The sequence below is a fragment of the Lethenteron reissneri genome, chromosome 48 (assembly GCF_015708825.2).
Source record: "Lethenteron reissneri isolate LAM-NWPU_2019-01 chromosome 48, ASM1570882v1, whole genome shotgun sequence".
In the NCBI taxonomy this organism is placed as follows: domain Eukaryota; kingdom Metazoa; phylum Chordata; class Hyperoartia; order Petromyzontiformes; family Petromyzontidae; genus Lethenteron; species Lethenteron reissneri.
The window spans coordinates 4,744,649-4,756,925 of NC_083826.1; the positions used below are offsets into that span (position 1 = coordinate 4,744,649).

General features: G+C 53.2%; 1 protein-coding gene across 1 annotated transcript in view; it reads right to left on the reverse strand.

Annotated features, from left to right (window-relative positions):
- LOC133354634 (sulfhydryl oxidase 2-like) overlaps window positions 1-12,277 on the reverse strand; it is a 28,040-nt gene that overhangs the window by 3,188 nt on the left and 12,575 nt on the right. The window contains 11 exon segments of the mRNA XM_061571653.1: window positions 815-1,000; window positions 1,248-1,392; window positions 2,090-2,212; window positions 2,945-3,074; window positions 4,446-4,552; window positions 4,554-4,599; window positions 5,047-5,195; window positions 6,703-6,808; window positions 8,109-8,199; window positions 9,367-9,415; window positions 9,978-10,078. Of these exon segments, the coding sequence (XP_061427637.1) occupies window positions 815-1,000; window positions 1,248-1,392; window positions 2,090-2,212; window positions 2,945-3,074; window positions 4,446-4,552; window positions 4,554-4,599; window positions 5,047-5,195; window positions 6,703-6,808; window positions 8,109-8,199; window positions 9,367-9,415; window positions 9,978-10,078 (1,233 nt within the window).

Below are 12,277 nucleotides of genomic sequence, written 5' to 3' on the forward strand. Positions count from 1 at the left end.
CGCCACGCACCACGCGCCGCGCCGAGTTGCTCATTCGTTGCTTTTCTGCCGGCGTAGGCCGAGCCCGTGGCCAGTACGCGGGACTTCACAGTCCGCGTGGTTATCCCACTGGGTGTTTTTTTTAAACTAATTTAAAGCCGAATGACATCGGGAAAAAATGGCATGGATGGGGAGGCATTCATCGTAAATTTCATCACGTGATACACATCGGAATGCAGAGTGGATACATTGAGATAACCTAGAGCACGTCATAAGGAGGGAGAAAAATCACGTTGCGATGAACGTTGAAGGAAACAGCAGCACCAGGGCGGAGGGCGGGAGGCCGAGAGGCAGGCCTAGAAAGTGGTGGTTCGAGGTGGTGAGCCAGGAATATGAAGCAATGTGGAGTGGACGAGGAGAGGATGTCACCAGCTCAGCGATGAGCGCAGTAAGCAGACGAGGAAGGCAAGAACGCTACTTGATTGGGGGGGGAAAAAAACTATTCCAGAATGCCAAGCAAGGAAGAAAATAAGATGATCGTGAGCTAGATTTGAAGCTTTCGTGACTGCAAGGATTCATACTCTTGGGTTTTTTCGGTAAAGTTACGTAGGTAAAAAAAAATTAAAATTAGTAAAATGAAAATAAAATAAAAATCACGACGTTTCGGAGGTAACACAAGCTTCCGTCTTCAGGTGGAACCGTCACAGCCCGACAGCTGTATCAAGTATTTTCATTTTACTAATTTAATTTTTTTACCTACGTGACTTTACCGAAAAAACCCCAGAATATGATCGTGAGCTTTAGGTGTCTCTACGTGAACGCAATCTCGTCGCACCTGCCAGCCGGCGGTTGGCCTGGTTGTGCCGAGCCCACAGCCAGACAACGGCTTCGTCCCAGCTCTTGACGGAGCGCGCCACGCCGCGCGCCATCAGCTCGAAGTGCACGGCGCACTCCCGGCAGCCGAAGAACTCGCGCACGTACGCACGCATGGCGCTCAGCACCGTCACGGGGCCCCACGGCTCTGCGGCGACGCGCGCGGAAACACACAGACATGCAACAAAGACAAAGATCCACCGTGTAGCCTGAACAGACCGTTGGGGCAAGTGCCGTTATAGCGAGTAGCGCCTGTGATGGCCGGCACGGCACACGTTTGTGGCCAGGTGGCTTCTGAAAAAAAACTACGTAGCCTCGGTGGGCTTAAACCTGGAAAAATACGAATATTTCTATTTTCTTTGACCAGTTGACACTGTTATTATTGTTGCTGTTACCTGGCAGCTGGTCTTGGAGCCTGGCGGCCTCCACCGTGAGCACGTGGAAGAGGGTCCACATTGAGCAGGGGTAGCCACGGAGGTGGGGGTGGCTGCCCTGGCAGCCTACCCACTGCACCCCCTCGGGCAGCCACACTCCAGGGATCTGGTGGAAAAGCGTGCAGAGAAGGGGCGAAGCAGGTGGGGGGGGGGCAGGGAGTGATAGAGTGGGGGGGGGAGCGGGGGGGGGCAGAGGGGGGAGAGGTCGGCATTTGCCATCGGGGCGGGGGTCTGTGCAGAGTCTAGGAGGGCAACCGTTGAATCCCGGATGGCTTCCCACAACGTTGTATAGACTGGTGAGAGGTGGTGGTGGAGAGGCTCGAGTGGTGAGTGGCAACATCACTGCATCCATAAGATGGGCCTCTGCCCACTTGTTTTTTGCTCATGGAAACACGCAATGAGGCATCGGTGCTCAACTCCCATTTACAATCTGGCAGGGCAGAGCCAGTGGCAGAAATTCCACGTTCCTCGAGGATGAGTCCTCTCCGTAAGACAGAACCAACCCAATGTTGACATCCCCACTAAGGTGACCTTAATCATAAGCTTCGACCCCAGAGGGATGATTGGCTGAGTCAATCAGCCAGGAGGTGTCAAAGTGAGCATCATAACAACAACAACCACCACCACTCGCCACCAAGTGGCGGTGTGACGTCACCACGGCACCTGCGTCAGGCTACGTATACTGGAAGGCCGTTACCCGCTGGCAGGTCACGGGACAGACCCACAGGTGCCGTGGGTTGACCGACCGAGCTCGCAAATCCTTGCAGGAACCCGGGACACGCGAGACACGCGAGAGCACGCACCTTCATCTCGTTGTTGACGACGTCACGCACGGCGTCGTACGGGAGCCGCTTGAACGGCAGCTTCTCCAGCCACTCGTGCAGCGTCTCCAGCAGCTTGCGCACCGCCGGCCTGCCGGGGAACAGCTGCACGTGCCACAGCATCGTGGGTCATTTAAACAAGAAAAGGTTGCAGCACGCCACACAACAGGGTGTCGTCACATTTCCCGGGGGAGGGGAGAGGGGGACAGTCCTGACCAGAGGTCGCCATCGGGTACCCGATACCCGTAACCTACCCGATACCCGGCTACCCGTATCCAGCCGGGTACGGGTACCTGTTTGTGACCCTGGTGCGGCCGAGTACGAGTACTGAGTCACTGGTGAGTAACTGTTTGTCACTCATTTCACAACGTCTTGTCCCTTCTCACAATTCAAGTTCCTAGAATCAACCCACCCGCGCCTGCAACATGGCTTCATTCCAGAAGGTCAGCAATCGGGTACCCGTACGAGGGTGGGGAGGGGTGAGTCTGGGTGGGGAGGGGCTGGGTGTTGGAGGGGCTTGGGTGGGGAGGGGCTGGTCACCCCGTGGTGTCCCTTATAAAACTCAACGTTTAACCTACTCAAGCCGGCTTGTGCCCGCCCTCACAGTCGGCCATATTTGCGGAATACACCACTGCCGCCGTTGACCCTGGCCATTGGCCGAGCAACCCAACGTTCCTACCAGCTCCCTCCGCAGGAATGTGTTTATCATGTTACAGTGTATTATCCGATTTATTTCCATAAAAAACGATAGCCCCGTATAAGTGTTAACATAGTTTTTAAGCAGCACCCTGTACGAGTCCACACGATGTACGCGGGAGGGCCAGCCCGGCTCGTCACCTTGGCCAGCACGTGCGCGTAATCCTTCAGGGCGCTGAGGGCACTGCCCTCCAGGATGCGGTGATTGGCCACCTCAATGCGCAGAGAGTAGTGCAGCGCCGACTCCAGGTCGGACATGTACACCAATGAGCTGTTCCCACACACACACAAAGACAAAGATCCACGCCGCCCATATAGCCATTAAACAGGCTGTTGGGGAAAGTGCTGTTATACTGGTAGGAACCACCTGGTTCCACCAGCCCACAGGGGATTATTGTGTCCGTCCGTCGTGCATCAAAAATGGGAGGGGTCGAGGCTGGGTGGAGAGGGGAGGGTGGGGAGGGGTGGGGGTTGGGTGGGGGCTGGTGGGGAGGGGTGGGGAGGGTGGGGCTGGGTGGGGAGGAGCTGGGTGGGGAGGGTGGGATTGGGTGGGGGGTGGGAGTGGTGGGGCTGGGTGGGGAGGGGAGGGGCTGGGTGGGGAGGGGAGGGGCTGGTCACCCCGTGGTGCTCTTATAAAACTCAACGTTTAACCTACTCACGCCGGCTTGTGCCCGCCCTCACAGTCGGCCATATTTGCGGAATACACCACGCCGCCGTTGACCCTGCAGGCCATTGACCGAGCAACCCAACGTTTCTACCAGCTCCCTCCGCAGGAATGTGTTGTTTAGCGAACACCTATGAAGACTGGCACAGGGCACCTACGATCGGGTGGGTGACCAGCACCCACCACGCCCCGGCTGCCTTCGTTTCCCTGGTGGAGAAGTTTAGACGATCGCACCAGGTACTCGCTTGAGGCCGAGTCGACTATAGAGGATAGCCCAGCACCTTAATCCTTGGCTCTTTCGGTAAAGTCACGTAAGATAGGTTCAAAGAAAATAACAAAAAACTACGACGTTTCAATCGCAACATCAGGAAAAGGGGGTTAGCTTCTAAAGGCAAACTGTTTATAAAGGTTTCAAATGGGCTTAGCCCAAATGTCAGCAGCATGGGTGGGGCACCTAATGTCAATGTAAGTGATGGACAGCGACCTCGATGGCTGTGGGTTTCCACCAATTAAAGGGCTGCAGGTAACAATTAGCATGTTAATGTAAGATCGGTGAGCGGCCTCCACGGCAAGCTCGCAGAGGTGGCTATGTTAATGTGAGAGATGAGCATGTCAAGTTTTAACTTCAAGTTTCATTTATTAGGTATAGCCCTGTGAGCCATTCGGCTCGTGAATCGGGTGCAACCGCAACAAACAAACAAAAACATGAACAAAAAACATCTTAAAGTGACTATGTGCAAACAAAAAATCTAAAAAAAATATTGCAGAAAAAGCACCGTACACCAACACTGTGTGCAAAAATCCCAGTGGGATGCAAGTCAAACAACAACAACCACAAGACAACTTAGATGTAAGACCGCAGAGCCACCGCCGCGTAGAGATCGGTGTGCGGAGGTGGCTGTGTTGGTGGTGTGAGAAATTGAACCTGTACGTGGCAAAACTGCTGTTAGCAGACCACGCTCCGGGCTCGTGGCAAACCTGTTAAATTCTCTCCAGGGGGTCTGCTCGGGATCTGCTTCCAGTCGTCCCTGCGGCTTGGGGAGGAGCGTCTGGCTGGATTCGTGCGCGCTGCGTTGCACCCCAGGACAGCTGCCGCAGCGCGTAGGTGTAGAACGTCCGGACCTGGTATGCCCTGCAGAGACGCAGGCAACAAAGATTCCCCCCTCCACCCATCAGCATCAGTGTACCCCGAGAAGACTGTTGGGAGCAAGTGATGTTAACTACCTCGCCTGGTGTGCAGGGGGTCGTGGGTTCGATCCCGACCTTGACGCCTGCTGTATATTTGTAGTTTGCGTGTCTCTCTCTCTCTCATCATCACGGTGGCTAGGAGATGTTAACTACCTCGCTTGGTATACAGGAGGTCGTGGGTTCGATCCCGACCTTGACGTCTGCTGTATATTTGGAGTTTGCGTGTCTCTCACCTCGTTCCATGCCGTGCACTTGCATGCGTGCGTGTCTGCGTGCGTGTCTGCGTGCGTGTCTGCGTGCGTGTCTGCGTGCGTGTCTGCGTGCGTGTCTGCGTGCGTGTCCTGCGCGCGTGCCTGCGTGCGTGTGCCTGCGCCGTAGCTGCGATGCTCACACGGCAAGCCGCTCCCACCCGCCCTCTCCACGGATGAGGATGCACGAGGGGAGGTCGGTGACGCTGAAGCGCTGAACCAGGCCGGGTTCCCGGGACGCGCGAACTCGCCGCACCACCAGAGGTCTGTAGCCAAACATATCCAGCACCACCTGTGAGAGCACAGAGACATGTAGCCTTTAACGGACTGTTGCAGGCAAGGCGGTTTGCTTACCTTACCTATACTTTGCACGCCTATCGTGTTTTTGTATTGTTTGCTGTTGTAGCGTTCTAACCCCGTGCCCCTACTGGACGTGTGTGAAAAAGAGCTTTATAGCTCATCGGATTCCTCCAGTACAAATACAGATTATGATTAAGGCCGGCACGGCAGACTAGGGAGCAGGGTGGCCAGCACCACGCCCGAGCCGCATTGTATGCTGAACTTCCTTCGCAACGTATGTAACCAACCGTTTGATATTGGTTTTTTACCCTTCTATCTGGCAACATAACTGACACCTTATGTTGCCAGATAGAAGGGTAAAAAAACAATTATCATATTTTTTACTGGCAAATGAGGTTCCAATAGAGCCAACCGTTTGCCTATCGAGTGCTGATGTGTTCATGTCCCATCACGTACCTATATAACAACAAGGCTGAAGGTGCTCATTTAAGAAAGCGACAAAGAAGGGGAAGCCTCAGGGCTTGGTGTGATATCACTCGCCACTGGCGTTAGCTGTGGCGAGTGGGAGTCTGTTGGGTTAATAGTGTTAGAAGCTAACCACTGTGCCACTGCCAAATTTGACGGATTAGTCGCATCTAATTTGGCTACACCGCAGCAGCACATTTGAATGGTTTAAATGCCATCCAAATATATAAACTAAACAAACTTTTTATTTTTTTTATTTCGCCAGGTAAGGCCCACTGAGTTACGTAGCTTTTTTTCAGAAGCGGCCTGGGCCGAAAATGATAGCCCAATGAAGCGGCATCTTGTGGAAGATGTATAGCAGCCAAATTACTCTAAAATCCTTCAATGCAAATTCTTCAACAGAATCAGAATATTGATTTATACAGCTGCCCAGTCGGGGCGGGTAAGAGCGTTACAACAACAAACAGCACAAAAACACGACGGTAGTGCTGCACAAGAAAGGTAAATACATCACCCAAACGCACACAAATAAAACTAAACCATCCCCCATCCTACCAGGCAAAGCCCACTGAGGCATTCACTTATTTTTCAGAAGCAACCTGGCCACAAATGATACCTCAACAAAGTGACTCATCATTTGGACATTATAGCACCAAAATAATCTAAATAATCTCAATGCATATTTCGAAATATGGAGGGAAAAACCGGAGGACCCGGAGGAAAAAAATCCACACGACCACCGGCAAGAGAGCGACACGCAAACTCCAAATATACAGCAGGATCGAACCCACGACCTCCTGTATACCAGGTGAGGTAACGAACATTGGCAGTCGAACGAATGCACGTTCAAATGCAATGGTGAACAAATTAATAAATGAACACCCCCAAACCTCCTGCATTCCAGGCGAGGAAGAGAACATCTCGCCACCACGGTAGAGGACGCAGCACAGGTGTCAAGAGCTGTACACAATTACGCTCGTGTTGGCAACCACGACCGGGACAACGGTGGGTTTGGCGCGCGCCCCTGGACCTACCTCCCTGCCCACGTAGGAGGTGTCGTCTTCGAAGACCAGCGCCAGGTAGCCGCCCGCCAGGGGTCCCCCTTCCATCCCCTTCAGCAGGGAATCCACCTCGGCCTCGCTGCTCACACAAACAAGCAAGCGGCGGTGATGTTCCTCCCCGCAGAGCGAGGCAGAGCGCCGGGACAATCGAAAGAGGTTCGTCGCCGATGTTGTGCCACGAGTGGAAATGGATCTTGCGCCGCTGGCTTCAAAGCGCGGCGAGCAGAAACCGCTACACTGTCGCTCCCCAATATGCAAAGACAAAGATCCACCACCGCCCACCCCCCCGTATAGCCTTAACAGACTGTTGGGGCAAGTGCTGTTAGCGAGCACCTATAAAGGCCGGAACGGCACACAAGGGGGTGGGTGGCCAGCACCACGCCCGGTCGCCTTTGTCTCGTCAGTGGCGATGTTTACGCACCGCATCAGTCACTCATTTGAGGCCGAGTCGACCTAGGGGAAGCTCGGGACCGGTTCAGATAATCGTCACTGGTGTTGGCCGTGAGCGGGAATCGAACTCGGGTCGCCGGGTTCGTAGTGCAATGCGCTAACCGCTACACTACCGCTCCCAATACACACACACGCGCACGCAAAAATAATTGTACACGCACATTGGTGCACTCATCTTAGTAGTTTTTTTTTTAAATTTGTTTTATGAACTTGCTGTTTTGTCGGCATCGTGCTGCGATGAGACAGAACACATTTCCGTTCGGAATTCATGAAGCTATCAAGTTCTAACAATAATATTAATGCTATTTATAAATTGACTTTCATCAAGGATCTCAAAGCACTGTACAAGAAACAGCAGCAGCCACTCTGCATGACAAAAATCTCAGTGAACTAAACACATTCCTGCGGAGGGAGCTGGTAGGAACATTGGGTTGCTCGGTCAATGGCCAGGGTCAACGGCGGCGTGGTGTATTCCGCAAATATGGCCGACTGTGAGGGCGGGCACAAGCCGGCGTGAGTAGGTTAAACGTTGAGTTTTATAAGGGCACCACGGGGTGACCAGCCCCTCCCCACTAAGCCTCTCCCCACCCTCCCCTCCCCACCCAGCCCCTCCCCACTCTCCCCTCTCCACCCAGCCCGACCCCTCCGATTTTTGGATGCACGACGGACGGACACAATAATCCCCTGTGGGCTGGTGTAACCAGGAGGTTCCTACCAGTAAAAACGAAGACATGGCTCACTTTTTTTTTTTAAACCAAAAGCCTGCCCGGCCTACGCCATAGAAATGTGGAATTTCCATTCCTGACTCAGTGGTCAGGGTGGGGGTGGCGTGAACAGGAGATGAGCGCCAAACTCAAACGATCAATGTGATTTTTGTCGTCGTTTTAAAAATGGAGCAGGGCAGTCCTCAGAGACTCTCAGAATCTCACTTGACGGCCGCGAGGGAAGGCCTGAACGCCTCCTGCTTCTCAAGGAAGTCCACGAGCTTGCGTCGCAGCCCCGGGACGGTGCGCTCCCGGTCTGTGTGGCGACACAAAAACACACAGCGGGGTGTCTCCCCCCGCGCCGCACCCCGTCCGCGTACGCTCCCTCTCTCACGATCCGTCGGGGGGGCCAGCCACCTTTGTCTCCCCGCCCCCAGCTACAGCACCTGGTGCTCGTTTGAGGGCGGGAGGGCCCAGCATCCGGCCCAGATATCAATCGCCACGGAATGTCAGCCATGGCAGGGAATCGAACCTGGGCCTCGCGTGGGTGCGCAAACCGCAGCAGCACAGGTTCCCACACGGTGCATTGGCTTGTTTGGTCAAAACCTTTTCTCAGGAGGGCGTCTATCTGGGTAGGAGCTCGCCCCGAGTACGCCTTTATTACCATAAACTCACACGTGGCAAAAGACCGTGGTAGGCAAATAGGGAGAATGTATTATTATGCTCACGGCACACGATACAATCGCATCGTACACCCCGTTACCAATTTACACAAGTTACACCGCCGCCCCACACTGGGCTTGCGGAGGCCCTCATCCAGCAGTGGAGCGATCGTGGCCGCCGATGTTGACGATACGCGTTTCGTGCCGATGTAAGCGAACGGGACGGAGCCGTGCGAGAGAGACGATCGAAACTCAAAAGCAAACGGAGATGACCTTTTTTTTTTTAAATCACTCGTGGTCATCGCGGAGAATGTAATAAGCGACAAGGTAAATAAGCAGACAGCACGCCTTTACACACCCGTGCGCCTCCAAACATAGAGCTCATCAGCCCGCATGGACCTTCATAAATACAGGGGCATTCCTTCAAGCCAACCTGAACTTGTTGTGGACATCCGGTCTAGAATCACTGCGATGTCATCTCCCCGTCGCCTTTTAGTTGAAGTGCGGAGGATGGGAGGCCGATGGTGGCGGTTACGATGGATGTTTACTCAAGCGTACGCGTGCAGTGCTCTCCTTGCAAAGTATGTATGCATGTGCACGTGTTAGCACGGTTGGCTACGTACGGTGCGAAGTAAGTTCAACACGCATGCTCTATGTATCTTACCAGGCAAGGCCTCACTGAGCTGCGTAGCTCTTTTTCACAAGCGGCCTGGCTATCACAAACGATAGCGCAACGAAGCGGCTCATCATCGTCATCGTCATCACGTGGAAATTTTATAACGGCCGAATAACTCGAAATGCGCGACGACGCGGACCCTCACCGGAGTGATCTTTACCGACGTCCGTGGTGTTGGAGAAGGGTGGGAAAAACTGGAAGGGAAAACGACATCAGAAAGAGCAACAACAACAAACCACGACCACGTTCAAGTTCAAGTTCATTTATTTGGTATAACCCTGTGAGCCATTCGGCTCTTGAATCGGGTGCAACTGCAACAAACAAAAAACCAAAACATGAACAAAAAACATTTTAAAGTGAATATGTGACTGAGTAAACAAACACCTCAGCGGCTACACGGCAACAACCGATCGCGCTGGCATTGGGGTACGGCTGCGTGGCGTCGCTAAAAAGTTAAAACCCCACGCCGCCGGCTCCACCGTCGAAATCAGAGCCACGGAAAGGTAGCTCTTGAATCTGGACTTAAACAGAGGGGAGGGAATCATCGGAGAGGTCGACCGAGATGGGGGGGGAGGAGAGGGAGTGGAGGGACGGTGAGAGTGGAGGGAGGGGGTGCAGGGGAGGGAGGGAGTGAAGAGAGAGTGAGTGAGGAGGGAGGGGAGAGGGTGAGCGTGGAGGGACGATGAGAGTGGAGGGAGGGGGTGCAGGGGAGGGAGCGAGTGAGTGAGGAGGGAGGGGAGGGGGGTGAGCGTTTACCCGAATGCTGGGGTAGTAGCGAACTTCGAACTCCTGGCAGGTTTTCTGGTTGGCTTGCTCGGCGCAATCAATGGCGCCAAGCATCACCGCCTGACGCCACTCTGCTCACGGCACGGGCAAAAAGAGAAAACACGACGGACCGCGTTCCGCGGAGGTGCGCAAGCGAGCGCGCTCACGTCACGGCGCTGAGACTCCTCCGTCGAGCAGTCTCCGGTTCGTCACCTTGCGCCGCGCGACGTCGAATCGCTCACCTGCGACGTCCACGGGTTGCGCGTGGGGCACAGCGCTCGCTCACCCCCCAGCTCAATCCCCCCGGAGACGGCTAACATCGGCGAGCCAAGCGAGATTCCAACCGGTTCCTGGCTCCCCCTCCCACCTCACAGACCCAGTGATGCAACGCGCACGAACTGTCATGGTGAAGTATACCCCCCCCCCTTCCCATGGTATGTATTGATTGGGGGGGGAGGGGGAGTGCAAAATACAGCGCTTAAGGTAACATTTGCAATGTGGGCCCCGCATTTTCAGGTCGACTGATCTCAATGCTACGGACGATTCCGCATCCTTCGTGACCGACACAAAACAAGGAAACGCCACTCTCGACGGGCAGAGCGTCAAACACCGCGACAGGAACAACAATGAACCGGCGGGAAAAAAAACAACGACGACGAGCGGAGAGAACAATTCGTGGCAGAGCGACCGGCAGGAAACTGCCGAGCGGGAAAACAAAAAAAAACCTAAAAAGCGGGCGGGGGGAGGAGGGGTTGATAAGTTGTAGCAGCGGGGTCAACGTCGCCGCACGGAATTCCTGACTTTTTGCCCGGTGAACACGGCTCGCTCGAGACGACAATGCGGGCTCGATTTGGAATCGTGGCTCCAGCGGAGGCGTCGGAGGGGGAAATTCGAGGGGGAAGAGATAAAAAATTAACCTGTAAAAACTAAGTTTTTCACTATAAATCCTTTATATGCGTGGCGGCTAGAGTCCTCTCGTCCTCTGGCTTGAGATGGCTGCCACCTATGGGTCAGATGATTGCCTGGCACCATTAAGCAATTGGTAATTAAATATCTTTTTTTTTTCCTAAAAAGTGTAACATTTTGGAAAAAAATTTTCACGAAAATGAATTGTCACGCACAACGAGTCTGTGTGGAAAATGTCAGCTCGATTGAATCACGGGAAGTGGGTTAAAAAACGACCGAAAGATTTGCACGGTCGTAAGCGCGGAAGCAAGCAAGTGAACTTAATATAAAGGATTTAAAAATAAATCAGCCAAGGGGCGCCAAATTTCTGCCATGTTGAAATCGCAAATGCAACGGGATGGGGCTTGAAAAAAACACGCATCGTTTAAAGGGAGAAACACACGCCAGCTTCACTGGAATGCTCTTCCATCCACTGTTGATAAGAAAGTCAAATTATCTAAATTACTTACGAATGAGTTGGGTAGTTTACTTTTTTCTTTTGCAGGGTTTGTTTGGAACTAAATATCTACTCGCACGTAAATGGTTTGGTAATGCTGCTGCTGCTGCGCTGGTATTGGTGCACACACGTTTGTCAATTATATAGTTGCCGATTGTACCGGTTTGTTTCTTTTTGGGACCACGGCGTTGTTGATGAGCGTCGCGAGTTTGTTTCGTTTGTGCTCGTGCACCACTGCGCCAATGCAGCATCACGATTTTTGTTTGACGCGTGTACGCGCGTTGAACTTCTTTCGCGCTGAACATAGCCAACCGTGGCATTCTACGTCTGCAGAACGTGAAGAGCCAGTGGCATCTACATCTGCAGAATGTGAAGAACCAGTGGCATTCTACGTCTGCAGAACATGATGAACCAGTGACATCTACGTCTGCAGAATGTGAAGAACAGCGGCATCTACATCTGCAGAACATGAAGAACCAGTGGCACCTACATCTGCAGAACGTGAACAACCAGTGGCATCTACGTCTGCAGAACATGATGAACCAGTGGCATCTACATCTGCAGAACGTGAAGAACCAGTGGCATCCACATCTGCAGAACGTGAAGAACCAGTGGCATCTACATCTGCAGGAGATGATACAACTTTTAAAGCCATTCACCGTGTTTAGTGTACACGCCGTACAACACGTTTGGAATCGACAGGAGTAAAGTTGGACTCACGAACAAATCTCTGGAACCTAACTCGTTCATAAGTAGATATATATCTATATACACACAAACGTCTATGTATAGTGACGGTATTTATAACAGGTAAACATTACCTCACTGGGCACCATCGCAGCTGTGTGAACTACGCGCTCGGTTCTGGGTCAACAGAGTGTGAGAAATG